This window comes from Hypomesus transpacificus, unplaced genomic scaffold, assembly GCF_021917145.1.
Source record: "Hypomesus transpacificus isolate Combined female unplaced genomic scaffold, fHypTra1 scaffold_61, whole genome shotgun sequence".
NCBI lineage: Eukaryota > Metazoa > Chordata > Actinopteri > Osmeriformes > Osmeridae > Hypomesus > Hypomesus transpacificus.
Genome location: NW_025814034.1, coordinates 1,222,265 through 1,240,018, shown reverse-complemented (window position 1 = coordinate 1,240,018; position 17,754 = coordinate 1,222,265). Strand labels below are relative to the sequence as shown.

The window sequence follows — 17,754 nt, the reverse complement described above, 5'->3', positions numbered from 1 at the left end:
ACGATACCTTCATCATCATCACCACCATCATCATCACCATTACCACCATCATCACCATCATCATCACCATCACCACCACCATCATCACCATCACCATCACCATCACCACCACCATCATCATCACCACCATCATCATCATCACCATCCTCTTTGCTGAGTTTCTGTGCAGATTCCATCATTCCCATGGCAACCTCTCACCCTGAGCAACCTTGTTTCTATGACTATCACTTTGGTTGCTACAACTACCACCACTATGCACTACTAACCCTAACACTATGCCTACGAGTCCATTCCTTCTCTGTGGGCTTATGTGTGTGTGAGGCGTGTGTGTGAGTGGGTTAGTGTGTGTCTGTGTGGGATAGTGTGTGTGTGCGTGGGGGGGGGGTTAGTTAGTGTGTATATGTGTGGGGTGTGTGGGCTAGTGTGTATGAGGTGTGTGTGTGTGTGGGGGTTAGTGCAGTATCTGTCTCTTTTGGTCTCACGATAGTCTCTGTCTTAGTGCAAAAAGGAGTGTGTGTGTGTATGTGTGTTTAGTGTGTGTACAGTGTTTAGTGTGTGTACAGTGTTTAGTGTGTGTGTATAGTGTGTGTACAGGGTTTAGTGTGTGTGTATAGTGTGTGTACAGTGTTTAGTGTGTGTGTACAGGGTTTAGTGTGTGTGTATAGTGTGTGTACAGGGTTTAGTGTGTGTGTATAGTGTGTGTACAGGGTTTAGTGTGTGTGTATAGTGTGTGTACAGGGTTTAGTGTGTGTATAGTGTGTGTACAGGGTTTAGTGTTTGTGTATAGTGTGTGTACAGTGTTTAGTGTGTGTGTATAGTGTGTGTACAGGGTTTAGTGTGTGTGTATAGTGTGTGTACAGGGTTTAGTGTGTGTGTACAGGGTTTAGTGTGTGTGTATAGTGTGTGTACAGGGTTTAGTGTGTGTGTATAGTGTGTGTACAGGGTTTAGTGTGTGTGTATAGTGTGTGTACAGTGTTTAGTGTGTGTGTATAGTGTGTGTACAGGGTTTAGTGTGTGTGTATAGTGTGTGTCAGTGTTTAGTGTGTGTGTATAGTGTGTGTACAGGGTTTAGTGTGTGTGTATAGTGTGTGTACAGGGTTGTGTGTGTGTATAGTGTGTGTACAGGGTTTAGTGTGTGTGTATAGTGTGTGTACAGGGTTTAGTGTGTGTGTATAGTGTGTGTACAGGGTTTAGTGTGTGTGTATAGTGTGTGTACAGGGTTTAGTGTGTGTGTATAGTGTGTGTACAGTGTTTAGTGTGTGTGTATAGTGTGTGTACAGGGTTTAGTGTGTGTGTATAGTGTGTGTACAGGGTTTAGTGTGTGTGTATAGTGTGTGTACAGGGTTTAGTGTGTGTGTATAGTGTGTGTCAGTGTTCATTGGGCATGTGTCTGATGGTGTGGAAGATCCAGTCCATCTTGGTGGTCCAGCCCCCGTGGTGAGCATCGTTCATCTGCTTGGTGAAGTACTCCAACGCCTCCTACACACACACACACACACACACACACACACACACACACACACACACACACAGAGCCAGCAGGTACACACACACACACACAAAACCAGCAGGTACACACACACACTTATCTCAGCTACCAGTACAGTGCAACAATAATAATATCTACACTATGATGCAACAATAGCAACACATGTCTGTGTGTACCTGCTGGCTCTGTGTGTGTGTGTGTGTGTGTGTGTGAGGGTGTACCTGCTGGCTCTGTGTGTGTGTGTGTGTGTGTGAGGGTGTACCTGTTGGCTCTGTGTGTGAGGGTGTACCTGTTGGCTCTGTGTGTGAGGGTGTACCTGTTGGCTCTGTGTGTGAGGGTGTACCTGCTGGCTCTGTGTGTGTGAGGGTGAGGGTGTACCTGTTGGCTCTGTGTGTGAGGGTGTACCTGCTGGCTCTGTGTGTGTGTGTGTGAGGGTGTACCTGCTGGCTCTGTGTGTGTGTGTGTGAGGGTGTACCTGCTGGCTCTGTGTGTGTGTGTGTGAGGGTGTACCTGCTGGCTCTGTGTGTGTGTGTGTGAGGGTGTACCTGCTGGCTCTGCGTGTGAGTGTGTACCTGTTGGCTCTGTGTGTGAGTGTGTACCTGTTGGCTCTGTGTGTGAGTGTGTACCTGTTGGCTCTGTGTGTGTGAGGGTGTACCTGTTGGCTCTGTGTGTGTGAGGGTGTACCTGTTGGCTCTGTGTGTGAGGGTGTACCTGTTGGCTCTGTGTGTGAGTGTGTGAGGGTGTACCTGTTGGCTCTGTGTGTGTGTGTGAGTGTGTGAGGGTGTACCTGCTGGCTCTGTGTGTGTGTGTGAGTGTGTGAGGGTGTACCTGTTGGCTCTGTGTGTGAGTGTGTACCTGTTGGCTCTTGTCCAGGGCCAGGGTCTTACGGAGGTAGGCCAGGTCATCGAAGCTCTGCAGCTCAGGCATGCCACAGCCCAGCAGCAGGGAGAACAGGTTGATGAAGAGGCTGGCGTGCTGACGGATGGCCAGGTAGGCCTTGTAGCACATCTCCTGAAACCTGGGACGCCACACACACACACCACACCACACCCACACACCATACACACACACACACCACACACACACCATACACACCACGCCACACACACACCATACACACCACGCCACACACACACCATACACACCACGCCACACACACACCACGCCACACACACACCATACACACCATGCCACACACACACCATACACACACGCTCAGGTTGAGAAAGAGGCCAGGGAGGTGTGTGTACGTGTGTGTACGGTGTCTGTACCTCTCAAACTCCTTGGTCTTGGTGCTCTCCTGCCCCCCCTTGCTGATCACGATCAGGAAGTCCTGTGTGAGGACGAAGGGAACGCGCTCTCGCTTGTAGCCAAACTTCTTCTTCTTGTGGTCCAGGAAGTGGCCAAAGTCTATGTGGAACAACTGGAGACAAACACACACTCTCTTACTGGGGTGTGTGTGTGTAACCGTGTGTGTGTGAGGGTGTGCGTGTGTGAGGGTGTGTGTGTGTGAGGGTGTATGTGTGACTACCTGTCCGTTGTCCTTCACCATGATGTTGCTGTTGTGTCTGTCTCCGATGCCCAGGATGAAGGTGGCCACACAGTAGCCTGCACACGACCTGGTGAACAGATCTATCGCTCTGTCATACCTGGAGAGGAGGAGAGGAGGAGGAGAGGAGGAGGAGGAGAGTAGGAGGAGAGGAGGAAAGGAGGAGAGGAGAGGAGGAGGAGAGGAGGAGGAGGAAGAGGAGAGGAGGAGGAGAGGAGGAGAAGAGGAGGAGGAGGAGAGGAGGAGGAGGAGGAGAGGAGGTGAGGAGGAGAGGAGGAGAGAAGGAAAAGTCAGAGAGAAAGAGTGACGTAGGGATGGATATAGAGATGGAGAGAGAGGCAGGCAGACAGATAGACAGACAGACAGATAGAGAGACATATAGACAGACAGATAGAGACATATAGACAGACAGATAGACAGAAAGATGGATAGATAGACAGGTAGACAGTCAGACAGACAGATAGACAGACAGACAGATAGACAGACAGACAAATGTATGGGACTCACGCCTCCCCCCTGTTCTTCTCCTTGATCCAGTGGTGCAGAGTGTTGCTGTTAAACTGCAGCGCCCCCTTCAGCCCTGCCTTGCACTGGATCTGCATGATGGTGAAGCTGTTCCTCACCACCTCTATCAGCCCCACGCAGTCTCCTATAGACAGACACCCGTAGGGTAGCATGCTGCACACACACACCACAAACACACGTACACACACACCACACACACACACACAGACAGACACACCACACACATACACACACACCACAGACAGACACCACACACACACATACAGATGGACATCACACACCACACACACACACACCACACACACACAGACACCACACACACACAGACACCACACATACACACACGTACACACACCATCTGTTAGCTGACATGCACAGAGCGATGGACACCATGACAGATTCAGACATTCTCCTCACCGCAGGTCCAGGCCCTGGTTCTGCCAGATGTTCTCCATGATCTTAATGATCTGTAGAGTCAGCATGTCCTGCCTTAGGTCTACACTCACACGCACGCACGCACGGACGCACACACACACACACACAAGAAAGTGTGAATACATTTACATTTATTCATTTTAGGGTTAATGTAGAATAATGTGCAAGGGTTAGGGCTGTTGATTAAGAGTACAGTATCCTTGACAACATGAATAAAAAAACTGTCTCCTCCCCTCCCTTCTCCTCTCCTTTCTCCTCTCCTCCCCTCCTCCTCTCCCTCCTCCCCTCCTCCTCTTCCCTCCTCCTCTCCTCCCTTCCTCCTCTCCTTTCTCCTCTCCTCCCCTCCTCCTCTCCCTCCTCCCCTCCTCCTCTTCCCTTCTCCTCTCCTCTTCCCTCCTCCTCTCCTCCCCTCCTCTTCCCTCCTCTCCCTCCTCTCCTCCCCTCCTCTTCCCTCCTCTCCCTCCTCCTCTCGTCCCCTCCTCTTCCCTCCTCCCCTCCTCTTCCCTCCTCTCCCTCCTCCTCTCCTCCCCTCCTCCTCTTCCCTCCTCTCCCTCCTCCTCTCCTCCCCTCCTCTCCCTCCTCCCCTCCTCTTCCCTCTTCCCCTCCCCTCCTCCTCTCCCCTCCTCCCCTCCTCCTCTTTCCTCCTCTCCTCCCCTCCCCTCCTCCTCTTCCCTCCCCTCCTCCTCCCCTCCCCTCACCATCTCCGTTCTTGAAGATGACCTGGTTGTTGGTGAAGAGCAGTTCAGACATGATGTCAGGATTCTCCCAGCTCAGCCAGAGGGGACGCTTCGCTGAGGACATGATCCTACACTCCTCCATCCTGGAGCACAGGAGGGGACAGCAGGGGACAGGAGGGGAGGAGACAGAAGGGGAGGGGACAGGGGGACAGGGGACAGCAGGGGAGGGGACAGGAGGGGATGCGACGGGAGGGGAAGGGAGGAGACAGGACGGGAGGGGACAGGAGGGGACGGGAGGGGACAGGAGGGGACGGGAGAGGACAGGACGGGAGGGGACAGGAGGGGAGGGGACAGGAGGAGAGGGGACAGGAGGAGAGGGGACGAGAGGGGACGGGAGGGGACAGGAGGGGACGGGAGAGGACAGGAGGGGACGGGAGAGGACAGGACGGGAGGGGACAGGAGGAGAGGGGACAGGGGGACAGGAGGGGATACGACAGGAGGGGACAGGAGGGGAGGGGACAGGAGGGGAGAGAAGAGGGGAGGGGAGAAGAGATGATAGAAGGGGAGAGGAGAGAAAAGGGGAGAGGGGAGGGGAGAGAGTTAGAGTTGAACAGTTTGTGTGTGCATGTGTGTGTACCTCAGAGATACTAGTTAGTGAACCATATGTTTATCAGTGTGTGTGTACCTGAGGGAGCCCAGCTGGTGAACAGGGTTGAGAGGGGAGATGAAGCCCTGCAGAGCTTCCAGGTAGTCTGGACGAGACATGTGCTCCACCAGGAACTTCATCTGGGTCTGACACACAAGCAACAGGCTTAAAGAGGCTTTACACGTGAGTGTGTGTGTGTACGTGTGTGTACGTGTGTGTGTGGTGTGTGTGGTGTGTGTGGTGTGTCTACCTTTTGTGTCTCATCCTTCTTCTCCTGCTTCAGTGTGTCGGTCAGGTTGACCAGCTTGTCCATGGCCTCCACCTACAGACACAATGTTAGGGTTAGACTGTGTGTGTGTGTGTGTGTGTGTGTGTGTACCTGTCTACCTGTCTGTTGAGGTGTTTCAGGTACATCCCGCAGGCTCTGCAGAAGGCCTCCAGTAGCAGACCAAACCTCCTGGAGACTGTCTTGTTATGCATCTCTGACCTGCACACACACACACACACAAACGCACACATACACACACATATATTTAGACACACATACACATTTAGACAATCGCATATAGATGTATATGCACTCATGCAGACATGAACACAAACACACATTCACACGCACAGACGATACAATACATCAATATGGAACATACATGACATCATCACCACCATCATCATCATCATTGTATCCATGGTGACGTACTTGAGATGCCAGAAGAAGAAGTGTCCTATCCTCTGATTGGTCAGAGCCTTCCTGATGAGGAAGCGTGCTAGAGGGTTGTCCAGGTACATCTCATACTTTAACACCTACACACACACACACACACACACACACACACACACACACACACACACACACACACACACACACACACACACACACACACACACACAAATATATATATATACATATATCCAGATACATACTGCCCCCCCCTCACCTGGTCCAGCTGCAGCAGGTACATGCTGCCCCCCCCCCCTCACCTGGATCAGCTGCAGCAGGTACATACTGCCCCCCCCTCACCTGGTCCAGCTGCAGCAGGTACATGCTGCCCCCCCCCCTCACCTGGTCCAGCTGCAGCAGGTACATGCTGCCCCCCCCTCACCTGGACCAGCTGCAGCAGGTACATGCTGCCCCCCCCTCACCTGGACCAGCTGCAGCAGGTATATGCTGCCCCCCCCCTCACCTGGACCAGCTGCAGCAGGTATATGCTGCCCCCCCCCTCACCTGGTCCAGCTGCAGCAGGTACATGCTGCCCCCCCCCTCACCTGGACCAGCTGCAGCAGGTACATGCTGCCCCCCCCTCACCTGGACCAGCTGCAGCAGGTATATGCTGCCCCCCCCCTCACCTGGTCCAGCTGCAGCAGGTACATGCTGCCCCCCCCTCACCTGGACCAGCTGCAGCAGGTATATGCTGCCCCCCCCCTCACCTGGACCAGCTGCAGCAGGTATATGCTGCCCCCCCCCTCACCTGGACCAGCTGCAGCAGGTATATGCTGCCCCCCCCTCACCTGGACCAGCTGCAGCAGGTACATGCTGAGCCGGTCGTCGCTGAGGCCCCGGGCCAGGCAGCGCAGGGCGTACTCCCGCACCACTGGGTCAGGGAAGTTACAGTCTAGCAGCTCCAGCGCTCCCTCCGGCTGCATCAGCGGCCAGTCACGCAGCAGACAGTACATCTGGGCGGGACCAGGAATATAGACAGAAACCAGGAAGAGGAACCAGGAAGAGGAACCAGGAAGGGGAACCAGGGAGAGAAACGTGAAATGGACCAATCAGTGTCTAAAGCATCTCTGCAGCCCTAACTGAGTGTGTGTGTGAGACAGTTAGTGTTACCTGAGAAACTTCATCTCTGGAGTTCCACTTGACAGACAGCAGCAGCTTGGGGAGAGACTCTGGGATGTTGATACAGTAGTGTCTGGGGGGTTAGGGTTAGGGCGTCAGGTTCATGTACAGTCCTGACATCTGCTTTGGAATGCTACTACTGTAAGGTAAACAGACACACCCACCACACACACACTGACCTGTGTCTCCAGAGGAAGGACACCCACACACACTGACCTGTGTCTCCAGAGGAAGGACACCCACACACACTGACCTGTGTCTCCAGAGGAAGGACACCCACACACACTGACCTGTGTCTCCAGAGGAAGGACACACACACCCACACACACTGACCTGTGTCTCCAGAGGAAGGACACCCACACACACTGACCTGTGTCTCCAGAGGAAGGACACCCACACACACTGACCTGTGTCTCCAGAGGAAGGACACACACACCCACACACACTGACCTGTGTCTCCAGAGGAAGGACACCCACACACACTGACCTGTGTCTCCAGAGGAAGGACACACACACACACTGACCTGTGTCTCCAGAGGAAGGACACCCACACACACTGACCTGTGTCTCCAGAGGAAGGACACACACACCCACACACACTGACCTGTGTCTCCAGAGGAATGACACACACACCCACACACACTGACCTGTGTCTCCAGAGGAAGGACACCCACACACACTGACCTGTGTCTCCAGAGGAAGGACACCCACACACACTGACCTGTGTCTCCAGAGGAAGGACACACACACCCACACACACTGACCTGTGTCTCCAGAGGAAGGACACCCACACACACTGACCTGTGTCTCCAGAGGAAGGACACACACACCCACACACACTGACCTGTGTCTCCAGAGGAAGGACACCCACACACACTGACCTGTGTCTCCAGAGGAAGGACACCCACACCCACACACACTGACCTGTGTCTCCAGAGGAAGGACACCCACACACACTGACCTGTGTCTCCAGAGGAAGTCCTTCTCCTGTTCAGACAGCTCATACAGAGGATCTCTGCTGCTCAGAACCCTCAGCTGCTCTGAGTCTGCTGCTGACACACTGCTGTCACACGCCAGGCGGCCACTCTGAGCACACACACACACACAGTGTGTGAGGGTGCGCATGTGTATCTGTGGGTTTCTATGTGAGTGTGTGTAGTGTGTGTGTACTGTACTTGTGTGTGTAGTGTGTGTGTATGTGTAGTGTGTACGTGTGTGTGTGTGTGTGTAGTGTAATGTGTGTGTACCAGGCCCACGCAGTAGCTGTATCCCAGCTCCCTGCTCATGGTCCAGTTGGCATGCTCCTCCACCTGCTGGTCGTCAGGGAACACTACGCTCTGGGAGAACCAGGAGAACTCCAGCTCCACACATGGGGTCTCCTGGGAGGGGAGAGGTACTGTGTGACATAAACTGTCTGTCTGATGCTGGGTAGTGTGTGTGTGCCTGTGTGTGTATACCTTGTTGGGGTTGGACCCGGCCACCCCTATAGGGTTCAGAAGGTCTTCCAGGCCATGAGGAACAGGCCACAGACTCAGAGTCATCTTCCCCCCCACCAGCAGGTCCTGGTAGTCAAACAGGTTCACATTCCCCCAGGCCAGCGGACAGTGCTCCTACACACACACACACATTTTACACACAGATATACACCACACACACTAAGCCTCCTCCTAGATCCTCCCAGATAGGCCCCTCACCTCCTTGGCCCCCTTGCGGCCCTTCACAGAGCAGATGGAGAGGCAGAGCCTGGCAGAGCGAGGCAGGTCTGTCATGTAGATGTCGTAGGAGAGCCACTCATTCCACCTGTACACACGCAACATATACACACAGTATACATACACACAGTATACACATATACACAGTATACATACACACAGTATACACTTACACACAGTATACACATACACACAGTATACATATACACACAGTATACACATACACACAGTATACATATACACACAGTATACAAATACACACAGTGTACATATACACACAGTACACATACACACAGTATACACATGCACACAGTATACACACACACACAGTATACACACACACAGTATACACATGCAGCAGGTCAGAACATTTGGCGTGGGTGTGTGTGTGCTATGTGGTGGTTGTCATGGCGACCTTACCTGGGGTTGGAGCAGGGAACTCTCTGGGTGTTGACGTTGTCACACAGGGGCTCTCCTCCGTGGTAGATACCTGTCCTCACGTAGATCTGACACACACACACAGTCAAAGGAACGTCACCACTACCAGAGATCCAAGCTGTTATGGGGGTGTGTGTGTGAGGACAGTTGTGTGTGAGGACAGGTGTGTGAGAGGACAGGTGTGTGAGAGGACAGGTGTGTGTGTGTGAGAGGACAGGTGTGTGTGTGAGGACAGGTGTGTGAGAGGACAGGTGTGTGTGTGTGTGAGGACAGGTGTGTGAGAGGACAGGTGTGTGAGAGGACAGGTGTGTGTGAGGACAGGTGTGTGTGAGGACAGGTGTGTGAGAGGACAGGTGTGTGAGAGGACAGGTGTGTAAGAGGACAGGTGTGTGTGTGTGAGAGGACAGGTGTGTGAGAGGACAGGTGTGTGAGAGGACAGGTGTGTGTGAGGACAGGTGTGTGTGAGGACAGGTGTGTGAGAGGACAGGTGTGTGTGAGGACAGGTGTGCACCTTGTCGATGTCCCTGATGTTGACGTTGACGTAGGTGGCGCAGAGCAGGCGCAGGCGCAGCAGGCTGTTGAAGGCCCAGAGGGAGCGGGGAGCGGCGGGGTCGCTGCCCCCGGGGCAGGGGCTGGGCTGGGGGGTGCGGCGGCTGTAGGAGGGGGCCAGGAAGCCGCTGGAGGGCAGCTGGCTGTACAGGCTGTCCTTGGACACCAGCATTAGGTGAGGCAGCCGGCCCACACTGATGCAGCTGCGGATGTACTGAGCACAGGAACATCATCACTGGAAGCATGGAGCATCACCAGCACACACCTATGGGTATGTATGTATAGTGAGTGAGTGTGTGTATGTTTGAGTTTATAGTGTGTGTATAGTGTGTGTGTATAGTGTGTGTGTACAGTGTGTGTGTACAGTGTGTGTATAGTGTGTGTGTGTGTGTGTATAGTGTGTGCTACCTTGTACTGGCTGAGGGGGTGCTTCTCCAGCAGGTACTCATCACAGCCGCACACCTTGAGGATGTACTGGCCCTGGTACTCCTTCAGACACAGCCTCAGCTGCTGAGCTGACAGGTGCATGGAGCGGGTCTTCTTACGGATCGACTCTGCTATCAACTGCTCTGGTAGGCTGTCATGACTCACCTGCGCACACACGGGTCATACACACACACGGCTCATACACACACACGGGTCATACACACACACGGGTCATACACACACACGGGTCATGCACACACAGGGGTCATATCCACACATGGTTCCTCCCGCCAGCTCTACCTTGAGAGTGTACTTCTGTTTGGAGTTGGAGGGGGAGATGATGACCCAGATGGTGACGATGAGCCGGCCCTTGTCCAGCTTGCAGTAGACATGTGGGGGCAGATCAGGGGAGGACTCGATGTTGGGGGGGTACACGTACAGCGCCTGGCTCAGAGCCCCCCCAGCCTCACGCTCCTCCATGGCCTCCCTGCACACCCCCAGGATGCTGCGCCGGAACTCCTGAACCTCCGGGTCCTTCACCTCAAACTCACACACCGGCATGCCGATGGCAAAGCCTGCACACACACACACGGGTCACACACACACACCCCACACACACACTCACATGTGTGTGGGGTGTGTGTGTGTGTGGTGTGTGTGTGTACCTATCTCCCTGTTGAGTATCTTCTCTTCTCGGTTGCCAAGGGGTTCGATGACCTTCAGGATGAGGAAGAGGGTTAGGGTTAGTGTGAGGATATTCTCAAACCTTGGGGAAAGGTGTGTGTGTGTGTGTGTGTGTACCTTGAGGATGGGGTGGAAGAGGCGCAGGTCGCAGAGCCGCCTGGTCTCATCGTAATACTCCTCCCGCTCTGCTTCCTGGGTCACGCCCACGAAGATGTAGCACGACTCCTCCTGCCAATCACACGCAAGCAGGGTTAGCACTCCGGCCAATCACATGCAAGCAAGGGGTAGACAGGATAGTCAGGGGTAGTATGGTGTGTTTAGGGGTAGTTTGGGGTAGTTAGGGGGATGGTTAGGGTAGTTATGTGTAGTTAAGGGTACTCAGGGGTAGTTAGAGGTAGTTACCTGCAGCAGGTGGTACAGGGGGTACTTGCGGGCCTCAGAGAACAGTTGCTGCTTGATGGAGGTGAGGGGTGCCTCGCGGAGGCACTCCAGGCTGACCAGCATGCCGTTGGGCAGGCAGCAGTCCACCAGGATACGGGGGGGCATCAGGTGAATCCCCCATAACTCACCTGACGACGGCCTGGGAGACATGCTGCTCACACCTCTCTACCTGTGGGGGGTTTCACACACACACACACACACACACACCACACTTACACACAACACACATACACACACCACACACACTTATACACAGTCAGGACCAGTCAATCAGGACCAGTCAGTCAGGACCAGTCAGTCAGGACCAGAGAGAGGGTAGAGATTGGGAACAGAAGGTTGAAGAGAGACAAAGAGATTGGAGACATTTTTAGAAACCGATTTGAGATGGTTTATAAATCTGATGACGTCACGCTCAAGGTGTGTGCACACGTGTGTTTATGTGTGTGTGCCGCTATTTTCCGCCCCGGGACCATTGCCTACCGGCCGGCCTATCCGCTCCACCCGATCTGCTCCGTCCTGGTGGACTGGCATGGAGCGGCCGCTTATCAAACCCAACACGGAGACACGCGCTGCAATATGCAGCAGCGGCGCACGCTCTCTGCTGAGCGGCAGCAAACAAAGAGCAGCGCGAGGAGCTGCTCAGAGAAAGTAGGACACGGGCCGGCGCACTGTGCTGCACAAAGGCACACACACCACTGAGGAGGCTTCACGAGACGATCATCCGACAGTCTTTGTTCAGAATGATCCTCCGGTAACGAATCCAGCCCTGGTTGAAGCTGTACTTGTAGACTATAATCACCCTCTAAAACAGAGCTTTGGGATACAAAAGCGGGACTGGCAGAGCGTTGGATTGACAGCCTGCCGGTAAGGCTGAAGTCTGGAGCCACGAACACATGGCAATGCGTGTATGTCTGCGCATGTGACAGGATACTCAGTTATGTCTTTATTAGTTTTGACATACGGACACAAGACTGAGGATGAGCCCCCCCCCCCCGCCTTTGTTATGAGACGCAGACACCGTTATATACCACACCTTCACGCAGACACCGTTATACCTTCACAACCTTTCAACAACAATGGCGAAACGTGTTAACAAGCTCGTGGAATGTGAACAATGAATACCAGGATGCAGTCCTCTAAGGTCTACCGACTGACGTTTGCATTCTGTCCTTCTCCCTTTCTCTCTCAAACACATACACGCGCGCACACACGCAGGGAGTCCCTCTTCCACCAGTAATATCCAGCTCGGTTATAATCATATTGCTATGGCAACGCCGACAAGGCCATTATGGTCTGTATAGAAGTAATTGTGTTGAAAAACCGACTGGCTAGAGCTTCCACCGCCGTTGACTTCAGCTGTTAAAAGGCACTGACGGTAAACAGTGAGTCAGGATGCGTTAACAAGGAATTGCCCCTCCCCCTCTCTCCTGGACTCTCTCCCTCCTTTGAACATTCAGAAGTTTGTCACTCACCGCGCCGGTCTCTCCAGCGGTTCTGTTTTGGGGGGCGGATACGCCGTAGCCCGTGCCTCCGTTGCCAAACGCGCGGGGGGAGCCCCGGTCATAGCATCGCTGTCAACCGGCAGACACCCCGCTCCGTGCGTCTCCGACCGCAGTTCAACAGAAAACTAGCGCTTTCCAGTCTCGCGAACCGAAGCCTCTCCTCTTGTCTTTGAGTGTATACAGCGCAACTAGGAGTTAAACGGTCCCGTTCCTATGCCGGCCCGTGCTTTCGACCAGAGAACAATGTGTGAGCGAGGGAGGGGGTGCGAGGGGAGGGGGGGGGGGGGGGGAGGGGGGGAGGGGGCGCATATAGCGGAAAGTCATCACATAATTCATCTTTAAAGGGGACGCGCCGTGGCAGTCAGCTGTTCGCACCCGCTCAACCTGCGGAGGGGCCCGACGCCTTTAAGAACATATACAGGGAGAAACCGTTTTCGGATCTGGGATAATAATGACAAAGCGGCTCCGCTGGGTCTGTTACCCGTTCCACTGTCACTACAGACAGATAGGCAGGCAGATTGACTGACTGACAGGTAGACTGACAGGTAGACTGGCAGGCAGGCAGGCAAACAGGCAGGCAGGCAAACAGGCAGACAAGCAGACAGGCAGACAAACAGACAGACAGGCAGGCAAACAGGCAGGCAGGCATGCAAACAGGCAGGCAGGCAAGGAGACAGGCAAACAGGCAGACAAACAGGCAGGCAAACAGGCAGGCAAACAGGCAGACAAACAGGCAGACAAACAGACAGACAGGCAGGCAAATAGGCAGGCAGGCAAACAGGCAGACAAACAGGCAGGCAAACAGGCATGCAAACAGGCAGGCAAACAGGCAGACAAACAGGCAGACAAACAGGCAGACAAACAGGCAGGCAAACAGGCAGGCAGGCAAACAGGCATGCAAACAGGCAGGCAAACAGGCAGACAAACAGACAAACAGGCAGGCAAACAGGCAGGCAGGCAAACAGGCAGGCAGGCAAACAGGCAGGCAGGCAAACAGGCAGGCAAACAGGCAGACAAACAGGCAGACAAACAGACAGACAGGCAGGCAAATAGGCAGGCAGACAGGCAGGCAAACAGGCGGGCAGACAGGCAAACAGACAGACAGGCAGGCAAACAGGCAGGCAGACAGGCAAACAGACAGGCAGGCAAACAGGCAGGCAAACAGGCAGGCAGACAGGCAGGCAAACAGACAGACAGGCAGGCAAACAGGCAGGCAAACAGGCAGGCAAACAAGCAGACAGGCAAACAGGCAGGCAAACAAACAGGCAGACAGGCAAGTCAACACACACTCGATCTACCCGCTCGATCGTCCCGTCCCCCCCTCACTCCCACATCATACGTCCTAAACCAAGCATCAGGGTCATTCTTCTTAATCTTGTTTTTGTTTTCAGTGAGGGGAGGGAGGTGGAGGTCAAGGTGAGGGGGGGGTCGAAGTGAGAAGGGTTATTGTTATTGCAGTTGTTGACATCAAGCTCGTTGCCGGGCAGATATGAGGGCTGGTCTCCTCCTGTCACACACAGCAGATTAGAAATGGGTGAAAAGGGGGAGGGGCTAGGGTTTAGGGATTAAGAGGATGTGTCTTTACCCCCCCTCTCCTGATCCTTTCTCTCTCTCTCTCTCTCTCTCTCTCTCTCTCTCTCTCTCTCTCTCTCTCTCTCTCTCTCTCTTTACACCATGCAGGGGGATCTCTGACATTAATCTGGTTATGACTCAACACACACACACACAGATGTGTGAATGTCTAGCTACACACCAGACAAACAGACTACAATGCTAGCTATCAAGCTGACAGAGCAGCAATCGACATCCAGCAAACCCCATGCTAACAGGCTAGCATGCTGAGCAGCAATCAGCATCCAGAAAACCCTATGCTAACAGGTTAGCACGCTACCTAGCATGCTAACAGAGACAGATCATCACTGTCCTGGTTGAGTCCTGCAGGCTAGCTAGATAGTGTGTGTTGGTTAAAGGATGTGTTTTTTACTGTGTGTCTTGACTTATTGTTCAACATTTCCTGTTTTCTACCCTCAGTGTGTGTATGTGTGTGTGTCTGTGTACATTAACTGTGTGTGTACATTTGTTTTTCCTGTGAAAACATGCATCTAGGAAATAAACAAGTGATTTCAACAAAAAACAAAGTTGTTTTCTACACTTAAACTCTCATACACACACACACACACACACACACACACACACACACACACACTCCTTCCTGTCTGCTCTGTGCAGGAAGTGTGTAGGAAGTGTGTGTGTCATGGATACACTCCCCCACCCTGTCGTTCAGACTGCTTTAAGGGTTAGAGAGCCAACCTCAGCACACACACACATATATATATATAAACACACATATATAAAAACACACACACATTCTAGAAGCAAAAACAGCCTCCATGCCCCCTGGAGGCTCAGTGGGTAGAGAGCTGAGGCCTCGAGGCAGCTCCTTGGGTTTCAGTCTAGCCCAGGACGTGTGTGCAGGACCTCTCTTCTCCTCTGTCCTCTAGCTGCCTCGTCTCCTCTGGTCTCTAGCTGCCTCGTCTCCTCTGGTCTCTAGCCGCCTCATCTCCTCTGGTCTCTAGCTGCCTCATCTCCTCTGGTCTCTGGCTGCCTCGTCTCCTCTGGTCTCTGGCTACCTCGTCTCCTCTGGTCTCTAGCTGCCTCGTCTCTTCTGGTCTCTAGCTGCCTCGTCTCCTCTGGTCTTTAGCTGCCTCGTGTCCTCTGGTCTCTAGCTGCCTCGTCTCCTCTGGTCTCTAGCTGCTTCGTCTCCTCTGGTCTCTAGCTGTCTTGTCTCCACTGCTCTCAAACTGTCTCGTCTCCACTGGTCTGTAGCTGCCTCGTCTCCTCTGGTCTATAGCTACGTTTCCTCTGGTCTATAGCTACCTCGTTTCCTCTGGTCTCTAGCTACCTCATCTCCTCTGGTCTCTAGCTACCTCATCTCCTCTGGTCTCTAACTACCTAGTCTCCTCAGGTCTCTAGCTGTCTCGTCTCCACTGGTCTCTAGCAACCTCGTCTCCTCTGGTCTCTAGCTACCACTGTCCAAAAGCAAAAAAATATATAACAAAAAACACAGAGCCAGAACATGTCAGATGTTATTGTTTAATATATATATGAAATATATAACAATATCAAACTCAGAACAGCAGAACACAACAGCATCTCAGCTCTAACACCTTTCCTCCCCATCTCTCCCTCTCAAAGTATCCTTCCTCCTCTACTCTTCCTCCAGCACCAGTACAAAGTATCCCTCCTCCTCTCCTCTACTCTTCCTCCAGCACCAGTACAAAGTATTCTTCCTCCTCTTCCTCAACATACAGCGTCTTCAGCAGATCATCCCTGCAGCCCAGAATGTCCATGTCCTCATCCAGGAACTCCTCCTCTCCACCCCCTTCTCCTCCATCCTCCTCTCTCTTGCCCTCTCCTCCTCCAACTCCCCCTCTCTCCTCTCTTCCTCCACCCCCATCTCCTCCCACCTTCTTGTTTGTCTGTTTAATCTCCTCCTCTGCTCCCCCTAGAAAACAGCCTGACACTAACCCTAACCCTCTCCTGTCCTCTACTGGAGTCTTTGGGACAGTTTGGTCTGGGTTGGGGGGTGGGGCTAGAAGACAAAGGGTCAGAGGTCAGGTAGAGGCCACACCCTCAGCAGCTTCTCCATTTGGTTACAAAACATTCAGGGGGGAGAGGAGGGAAGAGGAGTAGGGGAGACACACACAGACAGCTTCTAGTCACCTGACTGAGAGGTCATCTTGTCCAGAGGTTTCAGTCCTTTAAAAAGTCCTTTAAAAAGTCCTGTCTTCTTTTCCTCTCCTCTCTCCTTTTCTCTCTTCCTCTCCTCTCCTCCCTCCTTCTTTCTCTTCCTCTCCTCTTCTCCCTCCTTCTCTCTCTTCCTCTTCTCTCCTCCCTCTATCTCTCTCTCCCTGTCCTCTCCTTCCTCCATCTCTTTCTTCCTCTCTTCTCCTCCCTCCATCTCTCTCTCCCTGTCCTCTCCTCCCTCCATCTCTCTTTTCCTCTCCTCTCCTCCCTCCTTCTCTCTCTTCCTGTCCTCTCCTCCCTCCTCTCTCTTCCTCTCCTCTCCTCCCTCCTTCTCTCTCTTCCTGTCCTCTCCTCCCTCCTCTCTCTTCCTCTCCTCTCCTCCCTCCTTCTCTCTCTTCCTCTCCTCTCCTCCCTCTATCTCTCTCTTCCTTCCCTCACCTCCCTCCTTCTCTCTCTTTCTGTCCTCTCCTCCCTCCTTCTCTCTCTTCCTCTCCTCTCCTCTCTCTTCTTTCTTCCTGTCCTCTCCTTCCGCACACAGCTTCTTGGATGGGGCCTTCTAAGGAATACACACACACCAGTCATCTAACTACTACTAATAGCAGTATTAGCATCTAACTAATAGTAGTAGTAGTAATAACAGTAGTAACAGGTAACATCTCACCTTGTTCCTGCTGCAGCCCTTCTTCCTCGTATCCAACAGCAGCTCCATCACCTCTACACACACACAACATACACCACACACACACACACCATATCCACACACCACATACACAAGCACCACATACACACACCACACATATTTATGTATATTTTCGATAACAGACCGTTGTAATGTATAACTGACCGCTGTCAAGAAAAGTGGCCTTTTTGCCTCAGATTCGCGTTTTACGTAGCACTCCGTAAGTAGTCTGGTAACTTTTTTCAACCCCAGCGTACTCCGTTGCTTAGCGACATCAGCTGATTTGAAGCCTGAAGAATGTTCAACGTCTATGAAGTTCAACATCTTTGGCGAACTATTTCTCTGCTGATCAACACTACGAATGGTAACAGAAATTGTAAAAAGACACTGTTTTAAGTTATTTTTTTGGCAAGTA

General features: G+C 52.9%; 1 protein-coding gene across 1 annotated transcript; it reads right to left on the bottom strand.

Annotated features, from left to right (window-relative positions):
* Positions 1-1,303: 1,303 nt before the first annotated feature.
* zgc:158659 (uncharacterized protein LOC791141 homolog) lies at positions 1,304-13,173 on the bottom strand. The gene is made up of 25 exons (XM_047017527.1): positions 12,884-13,173; positions 11,373-11,580; positions 11,088-11,198; positions 10,952-11,003; positions 10,587-10,861; positions 10,269-10,451; positions 9,823-10,074; positions 9,294-9,379; positions 8,856-8,961; positions 8,619-8,771; positions 8,409-8,540; positions 8,123-8,247; positions 7,153-7,234; positions 6,831-6,995; positions 6,022-6,125; positions 5,709-5,808; positions 5,572-5,643; positions 5,361-5,467; positions 4,697-4,818; positions 3,981-4,059; positions 3,546-3,716; positions 3,021-3,138; positions 2,761-2,912; positions 2,345-2,507; positions 1,304-1,479 (listed from the first exon to the last, which is right to left on the bottom strand). Exons 2-25 carry the CDS (start codon positions 11,559-11,561, stop codon positions 1,369-1,371), a joined length of 3,210 nt encoding a protein of 1,069 aa, XP_046873483.1. The 5' UTR covers positions 11,562-11,580; positions 12,884-13,173; the 3' UTR covers positions 1,304-1,368.
* Positions 13,174-17,754: the final 4,581 nt, after the last annotated feature.